Genomic DNA, 15,698 nt, shown 5'->3' on the forward strand with positions numbered 1-15,698 from the left:
AGCGGGACTTGTGTGAACTCGTCCCCGCGCAGGAGGAGGAGGAGGAGAAGGAGGAGAAGGAGGAGAAGCGGGAGCGGCACGCGAGGCCGGGGAGGGACCTGCGGAGGACCGTAGCCGACTTTCTGCGCCGTGTTTCGGGCTGTAAACTTTGATTAAAACAATGGCCGCGTCGTCGTCGTTTCTGACCCGCGCGCGGCGCTGACACGGTAAGAACCGCGTCGTCCCGCGCGAGATTTGGACGTTTTTACGGCTCTAATCGCTCCAGTTCCTTGACACAACTTTACCCACGAGTTTATTCAACGGTTGTGACACATGTGCGGCGAACTATGCGTATTGAGCTCGTAATTAACGGTAAACTGTGATAAATGAACGCACCTGTTGCTCAACATCGGCAGGTTCCCGCGAGATTTGACGTGTAAACACCTTTTTCAGTTGATTATTTTAATTAATTTGTGAGGAATTTTGTTGTGACTGGTTTCGTGGTAAAAATAATAGTGTTGTTGTTCGTGGTTGTCAAAATAATGAAGAATAAAACGTATAAAGTGTTTGACTGGGGCTGTTCCAGGTGATAAACAGCTGAGGGCCCCGGGCGACGCCCTCCTGTCATCACCTTTGAGCCAGAAGAAGAAAGAATGTGGTGCAGGACACGACTGGGTCATTTTATAGCACATGGGAGTTGATAAAAGGTAGAAAAGGACATTTATAGTTTGTCTGTTCAGCTGAATTTCAAAGATAAGCTGTAAATGATGTCACAACCTGTCCCTCCATTCAGGCTCTAAATGTCCCTCCTTCAGGCTCTAAATGTTCCTCCTTCAGGCTCTAAATGTCCCTCCATTCAGGCTCTAAATGTCCCTCCTTCAGGCTCTAAATGTTCCTCCTTCAGGCTCTAAATGTCCCTCCATTCAGGCTCTAAATGTCCCTCCTTCAGGCTCTAAATGTCCCTCCTTCAGGCTCTAAATGTCCCTCCATTCAGGCTCTAAATGTCCCTCCTTCAGGCTCTAAATGTCCCTCCTTCAGGCTCTAAATGTCCCTCCTTCAGGCTCTAAATGTCCCTCCATTCAGGCTCTAAATGTCCCTCCTTCAGGCTCTAAATGTCCCTCCTTCAGGCTCTAAATGTCCCTCCTTCAGGCTCTAAATGTCCCTCCTTCAGGCTCTAAATGTCCCTCCATTCAGGCTCTAAATGTCCCTCCTTCAGGCTCTAAATGTCCCTCCTTCAGGCTCTAAATGTCTATCTGTTTCAATTCTGATCTTTATTATGAAATGCAAAAGGTTTTACTAACATCGCTCTGGAAAATGGCCAATCCAGTTTTGAACCTGACGGAAACTATTGAACCAGGAATATTCTAGAATAAAACCAGGTCTAAACCGGGACCAGGTCTAAACCGGGACCAGGTCTAAACCGGGACCAGGTCTAAATCGGGACCAGGTCTAAACCGGGACCAGGTCTAAACCGGGACCAGGTCTAAATCGGGACCAGGTCTAAACCGGGACCAGGTCTAAACCAGGATTAAACCATTAAACAAGAGGAAAACAGTTTTTACTGTGGGGCCAGATCAGATTGTTTGGAGGGCCTGATCCGGCCCGCAGGCCTTGACTTGAGTATGAGCCTAAACCTCCTGATGTCCCGCCACATTCATCGCCCCGTTGAGTTTACCCTTTAGAGTTTACCCTTTACCCCTCATGGCGTTCGTACCCTGGACGTGGCGTTCGTACCCTGGACATGTGACTCCTCCCCCCACCTCACACGTGACTCCTCCCCCCAGAGCCAGGATAACAAACATTGACTGTGCAGATTGTGCTCGCAGTAATATTGTTTTTTGATGTAATTTTACCACCGTCTTTGCTCTAAATGGTCTTTTTTGTGTGTTTTTTAAGTTTAGTTTCACAAAGATGATCAAATCGTAAAAGCTGCAGTGACTTAAATAATAGAATGTCCTCTGCAAAGAACAAAATATCATGTCTTTTGATGTAAAGATCTTGTAATAACTGTGATTTAGCCGTCTGCAAACGAGCTCTGGAAGGCAGTATGTTCTTGGTTTTTATTTCATCAGTTTCATATTTCAGTCTTTTCTAAATGTTTTATGTTCCTGATGTGAACTCTGCAGAATCTCACTTTTTAAACTTTATAGGTCGGGAATAATCAACTAATGGTGACTAAAAGATAATCATAGTTTAATGACCACAACATGACTGTACAGACGCTTTAAACAGACGTTATTCAATCAAACTATTTCTAATTTTCATCAAAACTACACTTTATCTGTAAATATTCTGTCAGTCACATATTGACATCTTTATTTGGTGAATGATGTGTTGAAAAAGTCCAGAAATAACCCGTTGACTCGTTGCCAGCAGAGGGCGCAGACGCTTATCGTGCGTTCAGTTGGATCTGTTTTTAAAATGACATTTACATGATAAATAAACGCTGTTATTGAATCAAAAGTACAGATGGAACAGATGGAATGCTGTTGCTTGGTTGCGGCGGCAGGAAGATGGACGCGGCGAGGAAGGAAGGACGTGCGTTTAAAAGTCTGTTTCCACCAGCACGAGCGTCCTTCACAGTGACCTTGTGTTTACAGGGAAAAGCAGCCGATGTGGGGCTCCCAAGGGCCCGCTTTACTGGCCCCGAATCACCTCTGGCTTTTTGTTTTGCAGCAAGAGGAGGAGTGTGAGCGCATACCTCAGCCAGCTGAAGGTAAGAGTTTCATCTGTCCAGCTGTCTGTCCTTTACAAGAGCAGGAGAGGCAGGAACCGGTTTAGACCTGGTTTAGACCTGGTTTAGACCTGTGTCTGATTTAGTCTTCTTTAGTCTTGGTTCTTTTCTTGTAGACGTTACAGTGACAAAGACTTTCACATGAATTCTATCATAAACTGTAAATGTGACGGAGAAACACCGGCTGCTTCGTTTGACCCGTGGTTTACTCCTGACCGTCCTGAACTTGACCCGTGGTTTACTCCTGACCGTCCTGAACTTGACCCGTGGTTTACCCGTCCTGAGCCCGTCCTGAGTTCTCGGTGGACACACAGATGACCTCTGACCTCTCACAGGGATCTGGGTGTGTTTGGGCAGGTGTTCCGCAGCGGGCGCAGGGAGATGGACTCACTGAAGAAGGAGCTGGAGGAGGAGCTGAAGCTGAGCACGGACGACCTGAGGAGCCACGCCTGGTACCACGGGCCCCTCAGCAGAGAGGTACTGTCCAGACTGTCCCTCAGCAGAGAGCGGATTCCAAGCTGCTGAGGATGATAAATATTTTACACCAATCGAGCAGGTATTTGTGGAGAAGATGACAGGAAGTGACATCACACCAGGGGCAGGAAGTGACATCACACCAGGGGCTGGAAGTGACATCACACCAGGGGCAGGAAGTGACATCACACCAGGGGCAGGAAGTGACATCACACCAGGGGCAGGAAGTGACATCACACCAGGGGCAGGAAGTGACATCACACCAGGGGCAGGAAGTGACATCACACCAGGGGCAGGAAGTGACATCACACCAGGGGCAGGAAGTGACATCACACCAGGGGCAGGAAGTGACATCACACCAGGGACACTCGTTCCAGTCTCAGTTTATGCAGAATTTACACAAAAAAAACAACTTTTTTGACTCTGTTTTGTTGAATTCATGTTTGAAGTCGCTCTCATGTATTTTTATTTGTCAAATAATAAGTGACATTGAATGAGTTTTGGCCCAGTGGTTGCTGGGTAATTTCCTACTGTGATGTCATCAATTACAAACAGGAAGTGAAATTATAAACCTAAAAACATGTGCTATTCTGTGATAACATTTTTATGATTTTAAGCAACATTTTACATGTATAAGACTTAACTGTTTGTTGGTTCAATGAGTCGTCCAGCCTGTAGGGGGCGCTTTACGTTAATTATACCTTTTAGTCGATGCACAGGACACGTCTTTAGACTTCTGTTCATGTTAAACACGATCATGAAAGATGCAAAGGTGTCCCATGCTCCTGGTTATGATGATGCTTGGTGCGTTCTGGCTGAAGGACGCTCCTGACGCTCTTCCTGTGGCGCAGGGGTCCGAGGCTCTGCTGGAGAGGGACGGAGACTTCCTGGTGCGCGAGTCCAGCTCCGCCCCCGGCGACTACGTCCTGAGCTGCTTCTGGAAGAACGACCCCATGCACTTCAAAGTCATACGAGTCGTTCTCCGGCCCAAGAAGGTCAGTTCCCCCCGTGAGCCGGCGACGCCTTCGTATGTGTTTAAGAAGGGAACGCCCACAAACGGGTTCTGCGGCGGGAGACGAGCTGCTCTGTTACTGCTCAGCTACGAGAGCAAACACTTTAATATACCACACGGACACAAAGATGAGGAGCCGAGTTTTGTAACGCTCAAAGTCACAACAGCAGGGGGCGACTTAAAGGCTGAATGGATGATTTTTTTGGGCCCAAATCTGAGTCTTATTTCCTCGTGGCGTGGACGGTCCATTTGTCCTGCCACGTGTCAATCATAAAACGCACATACCGCTCACCTGCAGCCGTGTGCAGCTCGTCCCACGTTTCCCGTTTCCGCGTGTCTAAGCGCATTGATCTATCATAATATAGTTCCCTCAGTGTACGGGGCAAAATGAAGACGGAGAAAGACAGTTCGAGCTGACGCAGAAGTGGACAGAAATCTACGGGAGACGAGAGATGTGATGTGATCCGTCGCACTAATAAACAAACGCACGTGTGTGTTGTATCAGTCCACACGGGGGAGTGGCATGAGCACGGGGGAGTGGCATGTGCAGGGGGAGTGGCATGTGCAGGGGGAGTGGCATGAGCAGGGGGGAGTGGCATGTGCAGGGGGAGTGGCATGTGCAGGGGGAGTGGCATGAGCAGGGGGGAGTGGCATGTGCAGGGGGGAGTGGCATGTGCAGGGGGGAGTGGCATGAGCAGGGGGGAGTGGCATGAGCAGGGGGGAGTGGCATGAACAGGGGGGAGTGGCATGAGCAGGGGGGAGTGGCATGTGCAGGGGGGAGTGGCATGTGCACTTCCGCCTGAGTTCTCAAATCGCCGAAAAATCGTCCATTACGCCTTTAAGTGATCCAACAGCCCAAATGTGTGTGAATATTCCAGAATGCTTAAATGTATGTTTTATCCATGCTGCAGTATTTTAACATCTACAGAGCAAACGCCACATCAACCGCCATTAAAATGGGGTCAAATGAGTTGAGACTTGCCAGGCTCCCTGACCACAGCATCCCTGACCACAGCATCCCTGACCACAGCATCCCTGACCACAGCATCCCTGACCACAGCATCCTGAGTTTAGACGCTCCAGCACTGGGCATGTGTCAGGGATGATTTGGCCAGTTCTGTTCATAAACAACCAGAGGATAATCTATGGTTTTCTGCAGTGTCCAGGGAATGTCCTGTCGATAGTGGACACATTCAACATGAGGGCTGGGGGCCAAATCAAGGCCCTCCAAACGATTTAAAATGATCCAAAATCTTCCAAATATTGAAAAAATTAAATACAAATCTTGTTTACCGGGTTAATCCTGGTTTAGCACTAGTTTAGACCTGGTTTAGTCCTTGTTTAATTCTGCTTTAGACCTGTTTTTATTCTGGTCAGTCCTGGTTCGTACAAGTCTCGTCTTAGTTTAATTCTGGTTCAGTTTTGCAAAGCATTTTTGTTTTTTCTCACAGAAATCCAATCCATCAGTGTTTATTATGTTGTATTGAAACTGCATTGGGGATATTTTGCGTGACCCAAAATGTTGTTACATTGGCGTGTTGGGCCCCTCTGGCCCAGCGGCCCCTCTGGCCCAGCGGCCCCTCTGAAACATCCGGCCCTCGGGAACATAAAGTTGGATGTTTGGAGTGTAGAGTGATTGTTGCTCTTTGGGCGTGGCAGGGCTACTCGCGGGAGCTGTTCCAGTTTGAGGAGGACCGCTTTGAGAATGTTCCAGCCCTGATCCGGTTCTACGTGGGAGACCGGCGACCCATCTCCAAAGCGTCCGGAGCGGTCATCTTCCACCCGGTCGCCCGCACGGTCCCTCTGCGTGCCATCAGTGAGCAACAGGAGGAGCGGGACAAGAAGAGCAGCAGAGGGACCCACTCCGACCGGGTCAAACGCCGGAGTTTCAGCTCCACACACGGCGAGATGCTCCAGCTGGCCAACCCTCTGCTCAGGTCAGGAGACACGCCTCTGGTCAGAGATGGAAGGGTCCAGTTCTTACACGTCTTTGTCTTTGTCTTTGTCTGTAGAAGTGGAAGTCACCCAGCAAACCTGGAGAACGTGGGCTGTTCAGCGTCACTACAGTCTGCACAGTCGGACAGTAACCTCCGCACAGGTAACACGCCTCAGTGACCTCCGCACAGGTAACACGCCTCAGTGACCTCCGCACAGGTAACACGCCTCAGTGACCTCTGCACAGGTAACATGCCTCTGTGACCTCCGCACAGGTAACACGCCTCAGTGACCTCCGCACAGGTAACACGCCTCAGTGACCTCCGCACAGGTAACACGCCTCAGTGACCTCCGCACAGGTAACACGCCTCAGTGACCTCTGCACAGGTAACACGCCTCAGTGACCTCCGCACAGGTAACATGCCTCTGTGACCTCTGCACAGGTAACACGCCTCAGTGACCTCTGCACAGGTAACACGCCCCTGTGACCTCCGCACAGGTAACACGCCTCAGTGACCTCTGCACAGGTAACACGCCTCAGTGACCTCCGCATAGGTAACACGCCTCAGTGACCTCCGCACAGGTAACACGCCTCAGTGACCTCTGCACAGGTAACATGCCTCTGTGACCTCCGCACAGGTAACACGCCTCAGTGACCTCCGCACAGGTAACACGCCTCAGTGACCTCCGCACAGGTAACACGCCTCAGTGACCTCCGCACAGGTAACACGCCTCAGTGACCTCTGCACAGGTAACATGCCTCTGTGACCTCCGCACAGGTAACACGCCTCAGTGACCTCCGCACAGGTAACACGCCTCAGTGACCTCCGCACAGGTAACACGCCTCAGTGACCTCCGCACAGGTAACACGCCTCAGTGACCTCTGCACAGGTAACACGCCTCAGTGACCTCCGCACAGGTAACATGCCTCTGTGACCTCTGCACAGGTAACACGCCTCAGTGACCTCTGCACAGGTAACACGCCCCTGTGACCTCCGCACAGGTAACACGCCCCTTTGACATCTGCACGGGTAACACGCCTCTGGCACCTCCGTGCAGGTAACACGCCTCAGTGACCTCTGCGCAGGTAACACGCCTCAGTGACCTCTGCGCAGGTAACACGCCTCAGTGACCTCTGCGCAGGTAACACGCCTCAGTGACCTCTGCGCAGGTAACACGCCTCTGGGGCTAAATCCAGTCATTTAAACATATGTAAAGCCAACACCATCAGCCAATCATGAAGCAGGACCTGTGTTTGAGAAGAAACAATGTGAGAACATGTCTCTGTGTCCAGGCGTCCTGCAGAAGAAGGCCCAGAGCAGAGGGCCACCCCCGCTCTCCCCCGTGTTCCGCACCGGCAGTGACCCACTCCTGAGCCCCCGAGCGGGGCACTCACGGCCCTGTCCTCCAGGTGAACTGTCAATACTCTTTTCTTTACTGAATGGCACATATATTTAAGTCTATAAACTACAAACGTGGATAAAGTATTCAAAGTTGCAGTGACACAGCTTTTCAAACGATGTGCGATGTGGGTACTCCAGGTGGAGGAGTGACTCTGCGAGGCTCTGACGGACAGTTACACTCCCGGGCCCCGCCCAAGCCCCTGCGCGTCTCCACCGTGTTCCCCAACGCCGTGCCCCCGCCCCCCAGGGACGCCGACGCCGACCCCTCATCCTTCTACGACGAGCTGGTCGTACAGGTACTCTTACCCTCTAAAGAGCTGGTCGTACAGGTACTCTTACCCTCTAAAGAGCTGGTCGTACAGGTACTCTTACCCTCTAAAGAGCTGGTCGTACAGGTACTCTTACCCTCTCTTTCTAAACCCTGTCTCTCTTGCTCTGGGCCGTACCCTCTGACCCGCTGTTGCTCTGGGCAGGTGCCCGTGCGGCGTAAGGGCCACGTGGACCGCCTGAGGGCCGAGGAGAAGTGGCAGAGCCGCGCCCGCCTCACAGAGACCTCCTTCGGCTTCCTGGAGGCTCAGAAGAAGGAGGAGTCGTCTCGACTGACCGGGACGGAGGACGACAGCTGGACATTTGAGCGGCCAGAGGTGAGTTTACTCCAGACATGAACGTCCAGGGCCCCATTGCCACAGAAAGATGAAATCCGTTTCATTTTGTTTATTTGATGTACTATTTTTGTTCTCCGTTCCGGGTTTTCACACAGATCTTATTCCAATTCCCATAAACGGGCGTGGCTCCTGTCGTTGTGCCCGCTGTGCACTTGTTTTCACTCGCATTTGCCACATAAAATCTGTTTAAATGAACACATTTTACACATTTGACAACATTGAACTGATGTTGTATTTACTGTGCTCAAAAATGTTAGCGCTAGAAATAGAAGCTAGTGAAAAAAAGAATCACATTTTAGTAGTAGCAGTTAGCGTTAGTTAGCATTTGCTCCTTTGTCCAGGTGGAGACTAGTTCCTGTTTCCAGCTGGAGGAGTTCCAGTCGCTGCTGCTGCCGGAGAACAACAGACCTCTGGACCCCACGGTCATCATGTCTCTGAAGGAACTGTTCAACCGCTACGACGCTAACACCACCGCGCTGCACATGCTCAGAGTGGACTGCCAGGTACCGCTGCGCTAACACCACCGCTACGACGCTAACACCACCGCGCTGCACATGCTCAGAGTGGACTGCCAGGTACCTCTGCGCTAACACCACCGCTACGACGCTAACACCACCGCGCTGCACATGCTCAGAGTGGACTGTCGGGTACCTCTGCGCTAACACCACCGCTACGACGCTAACACCACCGCGCTGCACATGCTCAGAGTGGATTGCCGGGTACCTCTGCGCTAACACCACCGCTACGACGCTAACGCCACCGCGCTGCCCGTGCTCAGAGTGGACTGTCGGGTACCCCTGCGCTAACACCACCGCTACGACGCTAACACCACCGCGCTGCACATGCTCAGAGTGGACTGTCGGGTACCCCTGCGCTAACACCACCGCTACGACGCTAACACCACCTCGCTGCACATGCTCAGAGTGGACTGCTAGGTACCTCTGCGCTAACACCACCGCGATGACGCTAACACCACCGCGCTGCACATGCTCAGAGTGGACTGCTAGGTACCTCTGCGCTAACACCACCGCGCTGCACATGCTCAGAGTGGATTGCCGGGTACCTCTGCGCTAACACCACCGCTACGACGCTAACGCCACCGCGCTGCCCGTGCTCAGAGTGGACTGTACTTAATTCCTGACATTTTCCCGCCGTGTTTTGCAGGTCGCTCGTATCGTTGGCGTGAGCGAGGAGCAGAGGAGGCAGATGGGCGTGGCTTCAGGGCTGGAGCTGGTCACTCTGCCACACGGACACCAGCTACGGCAGGACCTGCTGGAGAGGTACGCTAGCAGCTAAAGACACGCCCCTAATATGCAACACCTGGAGATGTGTGATGGCGCGGAATAATCATTAAAAAAGACTTAACTTGACCATTAGTTCAGTTCCTCCTCGTTTGGCCATTCGCTGACGAACCTTCTCTGGCCCCTCCTGCAGACACCACGTGACCGCTCTGGGCGTGGCCGTGGACATCCTGGGCTGCACTGGGACGGTGAGCCAGCGGTCCGCGGTCATACACAAGTTCGTCCTCCTGGCCCGGGCGCTGAAGGACCACGCCCGCGACCTGTTCTCCTTCTCCGCCGTGATGAAGGCGCTGGAGATGCCGCAGGTACTGGAGGCAGCGGCGGCGGTGGGCGGGGTCATGTTTCGTAACCGTGGTGACGTACAGCATCGTGTGTGGCGCTCGTAGATCCTGCGTTTGGAGATGACGTGGCGAGACCTGCAGAGGAACCACACGGAGGCGGCGGTGCTGTACGAGAAGCAGCTCAAGCCTTTCATGAACGCGCTCAGCGACGGCGACGGTGGGTGCTGCCGCTTTAAAGGGTCGCTCTGGTGGGTGCTGCCCCTTTAAAGGGTCGCTCTGGTGGGTGCTGCCGCTTTAAAGGGTCGCTCTGGTGGGTGCTGCCGCTTTAAGGGGTCACTCTGGTGGGTGCTGCCGCTTTAAAGGGTCGCTCTGGTGGGCGCTGCCGCTTTAAGGGGTCGCTCTGGTGGGTGCTGCCGCTTTAAAGATTCGCTCTGGTGGGTGCTGCCGCTTTAAGGGGTCGCTCTGGTGGGTCCTGCCGCTTGAAAGGGTCGCTCTGGTGGGTGCTGCCGCTTTAAAGGGTCGCTCTGGTGGGCGCTGCCGCTTTAAAGGGTCGCTCTGGTGGGTGCTGCCGCTTTAAAGGGTCGCTCTGGTGGGTGCTGCCGCTTTAAAGGGTCGCTCTGGTGGGCGCTGCCGCTTTAAAGGGTCGCTCTGGTGGGCGCTGCCGCTTTAAAGGGTCGCTCTGGTGGGTGCTGCCGCTTTAAAGGGTCGCTCTGGTGGGTGCTGCCGCTTTAAAGGGTCGCTCTGGTGGGTGCTGCCGCTTCAAAGGGTCGCTCTGGTGGGTGCTGCCGCTTTAAAGGGTCGCTCTGGTGGGTGCTGCCGCTTTAAAGGGTCGCGCTGGTGGGTGCTGCCACTTCAAAGGGTCGCTCTGGTGGGCGCTGCCGCTTTAAAGGGTCGCTCTGGTGGGTGCTGCCGCTTTAAAGGGTCGCTCTGGTGGGCGCTGCCGCTTTAAAGGGTCGCTCTGGTGGGTGCTGCCGCTTTAAAGGGTCGCTCTGGTGGGTGCTGCCACTTCAAAGGGTCGCTCTGGTGGGTGCTGCCGCTTTAAAGGGTCGCTCTGGTGGGCGCTGCCACTTCAAAGGGTCGCTCTGGTGGGTGCTGCCGCTTTAAAGGGTCGCTCTGGTGGGCGCTGCCACTTCAAAGGGTCGCTCTGGTGGGCGCTGCCGCTTGAAAGGGTCGCTCTGGTGGGCGGGGCCACGATTCTACCACGAGACAGTAAAGCGCTGCAGAACTTAAAGGGGACGTATGGCAGGGTTTTACGATGTTTTAAATTTGACTTTATTTGGTGTGTTTCTACCTGTTGTACATATTAATGACAGTTTTACACCGATCGAGCCGGTGTTTGTGGAGGAAACGATGACAAATGTGTCAAAAATGACAGGAAAAAGTTTATGCAGAATTTAGACAAAGAAACAACTTTCTTGACATTAATCTAAGAAAATAAAGTCGCTCCCTTGTATATGTGACATTAGATGAGTTTTGGGCCAGTGCTTTCTGGGTAATTTCCCACTGTGATGTCATCAATTACAAACAGGAAGTGAATCCACAAACTTAAAGAATATCCCATTCTGTGATAACATTTTTATCTTTTTTTTTTTAGCAAAATTCTAAATATATTTATCTGAACTGTATTTGAGTTGAGTGAGTGGTGCGACCTGTAGGGGGCGCTTTGAGGCCAGACGCCACAGGCAAATTATATATCTTTTGGGGGGTTTTTTGCTCTCGACGTGTAAACTTTCATCTGGAAACAACAAAATGGACAAATATCTAATTCAAGGCCTGATTTATTGAAGTTTTAGCTCTGAGTTTTTACTTTTTACACCAATTTCCAGTCAGATTTAGCACAAAAAATAAATCCAAAATGGCGTGTGAAATTATTTTTGTGTCTAGTATGAAGCGAGAAATTCAAACCCGGCTTTCTTCATTGGTCAGATTTATAAAGCATTTACAGCCTTGACAGTTTGACTATAATAGACCAGGATTTACCATGTTGTCATGTTGTGATATCTTAAAGGAGACGTATTAAGCCGTTTTTCAGGTGTTTCGTGTCGAACTCCAACATGAGCAGATCATCATTTCACATTTAGTTCGTTGTAAACTGTCAAAATGACCCAAACCGCTTCAGAAATAATCATAAATAGTGACTTCCTGTTCAAAATGGCAGAGCTGGAGAGTACAGGATGTGGGCGGGGCTAGGTGGCAGGTGAAACCGTGCATTTTCAGAGCCTCAGTCGCAGGTTAAAACGGGATAAACTCAAACTAACGATGAGGAAACTGTTGTAACGAGTTCAAGCGCTCGTTAAAGGTGGTTCAGCGGGACACGCCCCCTTTAAGCGTGATCCAGTGTTTTGTGGCGGCGTGGTGACCGTGTGCGTGCGCCCCGCAGACTCCGTGTTGGAGGGGCCCGTCGCCGTGCCACACCTCGTGCCCCTGCTCATGGCCATGGAGGGCGAGGACCCCGTGGAGAACAGCGAGGACGGCTGTCAGACGCTCTACGACCTCCTCCAATCGGCTCGCAGCTCCGCCCTCAACGCCAGGGACTACCAGCGGCACGCGCACACGCTGCTCACAGGTACCGCCACCGCCGCCGCGAGGGCCCGGGTCGAACCGAGCTGGCGCCAGGGCCGAACCGGGCAAAATACAGGAAGTGTCCCCGTCGTATGACATCATCAACGTGACCTGCCATCCAGAAAGGAGCAATTCACACGCAATTAACTCCATTTTCTGACAGTTTAACAATAGTTTAGTTTGTTATGGTATCTACACGTCACATCTGCTGCTCGTGTCCAACAGGAACTAACACCAAACGTCACTAAAATGGTCCAAATGGTGGAAAATAGGCAAAATGTTGAGTCAAATGTTAATAATGATGTGAAGTGTGTGACAGAGACATGAGCAGCATCACTAAGCGTCATCTACAGTGTAAGTCTTGTGTTCTGACTCCTCCCCTTGTGTTCTGACTCCTCCCCCTCTGCTGTGGCCCCGTCAGGCTGGGAGCCCGTGCCCGAGCTGCTGGAGGCCTTCCGCACAGAGTTCGCCCGGCGCCTGCTCTGGGGCCAGTCCGGGGCCGCCGCCGACCGGAGCGAGCGCTACGACAAGTTCCACCAGATCCTGAGTGTGCTGTCCGACAAGCTGGAGCCGGTGGAGCTGCCGTCAGAGGGTGCCCCTGCCGCCCCTGCCGCCCCGCACTGACACTCCACACGTATAGTTTATATCATGTCATGTCTCAGACATGAAGGAAACGTTCTAATCTAAGAACAAGCAAATGTTGATTTATTCTTAATGACAAAATCTCCAGGAGTAAGTTTGGTTACCATAGCGACTTCAGCCTCAGAGCGGCTCTACTGGACAAATACAGCAGTAATGCAGTACTTTCTCACGCTGTAGTACTTCCAGACCTGTTACATACTGCAGTGAACACTTGTTTCACAGGGGACACTATTAAGTGACGGACCAGAGTCATTACCACTGTTCATTTAGTGTCATTACATTTTATAAAAGAGATTTTATATGATTTTAGAGAATATATGTAAATCGACAGTATTTGTGGCGTGGTAGTGATCAGCGCCTCCTGCGGGGCATCGGGGTCACGTGATGCGGGGCATCGGGGTCACGTGACGCGGGGCATCGGGGTCACGTGACGCGGGGCATCTGGGTCACGTGATGCGGGGCATCGGGGTCACGTGACGCGGGGCATCGGGGTCACGTGACGCGGGGCATCTGGGTCACGTGACGCGGGGCATCTGGGTCACGTGATGCGGGGCATCTGGGTCACGTGATGCGGGGCATCGGGGTCACGTGACGCGGGGCATCGGGGTCACGTGACGCGGGGCATCTGGGTCACGTGACGCGGGGCATCTGGGTCACGTGATGCGGGGCATCTGGGTCACGTGATGCGGGGCATCGGGGTCACGTGACGCGGGGCATCTGGGTCACGTGATGTGGGGCATCGGGGTCACGTGACGCGGGGCGGGTGTTTTCCTTTATAGTGTTAATTAAGCATATTTATTGAACCTCAAGAGTTCAAACACATTTTAGCCTGAATCGTTTATATAAATACTTTTAACAGATTACTTCTTTATGATACAGTTACACCTCATATTTCCAGATACAAGTGAATGTACTTTTACTGTTCGAACAACCGACTTCACTGTAAACGTAAAGTGCAATCTTTGATAGAAACATACTGGATATTTCAAATACAGTACATTATATACGTTACAAAAGTACTACTATAGTAAAAGGTTTGAAGTACCCGTTTAAAAATGTACTTTTTACGTGATTAAAGCGTTAAATGTGACGACTTCTGATACTGAATTGTGCTGCGTTTTGGGCCATTTTATTCCATTTTCTACTTTTGTTTAGTGAGTTTTATGTATTTTTGTACGTTCAACGCAGTAAAAGTAAAAAGCATACGGCTGTACAGTATTTTGACTGTGTACTTCATGACTTTTGTGTGGTCGTGGTCTTATCTGGACCGGCCGCACCTGAACTGGACTTTGACTTCTCCTTTCCGTCGTGTAGAAATGCCTGATGTCTGCCCGACTCTCTGCTCATACTGCTGTGAAAGGCTCACGCGCCTTTGTCTCAAATAAATGTGATTTTATTTTGTAATCGTGTTCTTTTCATTCTTAAACACAAGACAGTTTCATTTGTACGTAATAACTTTATATATGTGACATGTACAATAATGTGTACTAGGAGACATGTGTACCAGGATACACACATGTGTGTATCCTGGTACACACACGCGTGTGTACCAGGATACACACTTGTGTGTACCAGGATACAACAGTTTATGGTTTTATCAGTGACGCCAAGATCAGGACGTTAAACTTTTACAAAATAAAACATATTTGATGTCACCAGAAGAATGCAGTTGCTTAGAGTTCAGACAATGAACCAAAAAATAAAAGAAATTCATTGACATTTGAACAATTGCAGTTTTTAAAAATCTTTTTATAATTTTTTTTTTATTTATTTTTTTTTAAATTGTACCTGATGACATCACTAGATTATACAATTGTCAGTAAACCTGGCCACGCCCCCCGCACACACCATCACCTGTGTCAAGACAAAACTGTTGTAAAAAGATTAAAAAGTCTCTATAAAATCCTGTTTTTAGGGATTCAAATATAAACATATTTGTGTTGGTGATGTAAAGTTCTGGACACGTTTGTTTTGTGCGAAGGGCACGACAGGTTTGTACAGCGCGTCAGGAATGTGCTTGGTCTCCCTCAATATTTATACATTTACAATATTTGATATGCATCTGTAGGAATGTTATATCTGTGCACGTTTACATACGAGTGGTTTAATCCAGTTTAAAAAGGTTTAAAAAAGAAAAATCACATTTTTGTCACATTATGATCTGGAAACAAAAAAAAAGTCCAGCAGGTGCGGAGGAGGAGGAAACCTTTACATGAAGGTCATGTAAAGGTCATGTAGAGGTCGCGAGGAGGTCATGTGATGTACATTCAAAGTGAAGACCCCGTCAAACATTCACAAAAACCACAAGACAATTTTACACAACAATATCAACTGTATGGAAATCACACCAACATGACATTACAACTGTTCAAATGAACTGTGTAACACGAGGACTTGTGTAACACGAGAGAGTGTGTAACACAAGAGTCTGTGCAACATGAGGACCTGTGTAACACGAGAGACTGTGTAACATAAGGAACTGTGTAACATAAGGAACTGTGTAACACGAGAGACTGTGTAACACGAGAGACTGTGCAACACGAGGACCTGTGTAACACGAGAGACTGTGTAACACGAGAGTCTGTGCAACACGAGGAACTGTGTAACACGAGAGACTGTGTAACACGAGAGACTGTGTAACACGAGGACCTGTGTAACACGAGAGACTGTGTAACACAAGAGTCTGCAACACGAGGACCTGTGTAACACG

At 50.5% G+C, this 15,698-nt stretch overlaps 1 protein-coding gene across 1 annotated transcript in view; it reads left to right on the plus strand.

The window, feature by feature from the left end:
• The window catches only part of sh2d3a (SH2 domain containing 3A), a 31,645-nt gene extending 17,278 nt beyond the window's left edge, over positions 1-14,367 (plus strand). The window contains exons 6-19 of the mRNA XM_072463935.1: positions 2,656-2,695; positions 3,071-3,190; positions 4,039-4,182; positions 5,859-6,136; positions 6,212-6,297; positions 7,429-7,545; positions 7,676-7,833; positions 8,011-8,181; positions 8,544-8,705; positions 9,367-9,482; positions 9,637-9,808; positions 9,890-10,001; positions 12,165-12,350; positions 12,768-14,367. Of these exons, the coding sequence (XP_072320036.1) occupies positions 2,656-2,695; positions 3,071-3,190; positions 4,039-4,182; positions 5,859-6,136; positions 6,212-6,297; positions 7,429-7,545; positions 7,676-7,833; positions 8,011-8,181; positions 8,544-8,705; positions 9,367-9,482; positions 9,637-9,808; positions 9,890-10,001; positions 12,165-12,350; positions 12,768-12,970 (2,065 nt within the window). The 3' untranslated portion in view covers positions 12,971-14,367. The remainder of the gene's footprint in view (positions 1-2,655; positions 2,696-3,070; positions 3,191-4,038; positions 4,183-5,858; positions 6,137-6,211; positions 6,298-7,428; positions 7,546-7,675; positions 7,834-8,010; positions 8,182-8,543; positions 8,706-9,366; positions 9,483-9,636; positions 9,809-9,889; positions 10,002-12,164; positions 12,351-12,767) is intronic.
• Positions 14,368-15,698: the final 1,331 nt, after the last annotated feature.

Source organism: Eucyclogobius newberryi, unplaced genomic scaffold (genome assembly GCF_026437365.1).
Source record: "Eucyclogobius newberryi isolate DKJ021-1_F unplaced genomic scaffold, fEucNew1.0.hap1 SCAF_4, whole genome shotgun sequence".
In the NCBI taxonomy this organism is placed as follows: Eukaryota; Metazoa; Chordata; class Actinopteri; order Gobiiformes; family Gobiidae; genus Eucyclogobius; species Eucyclogobius newberryi.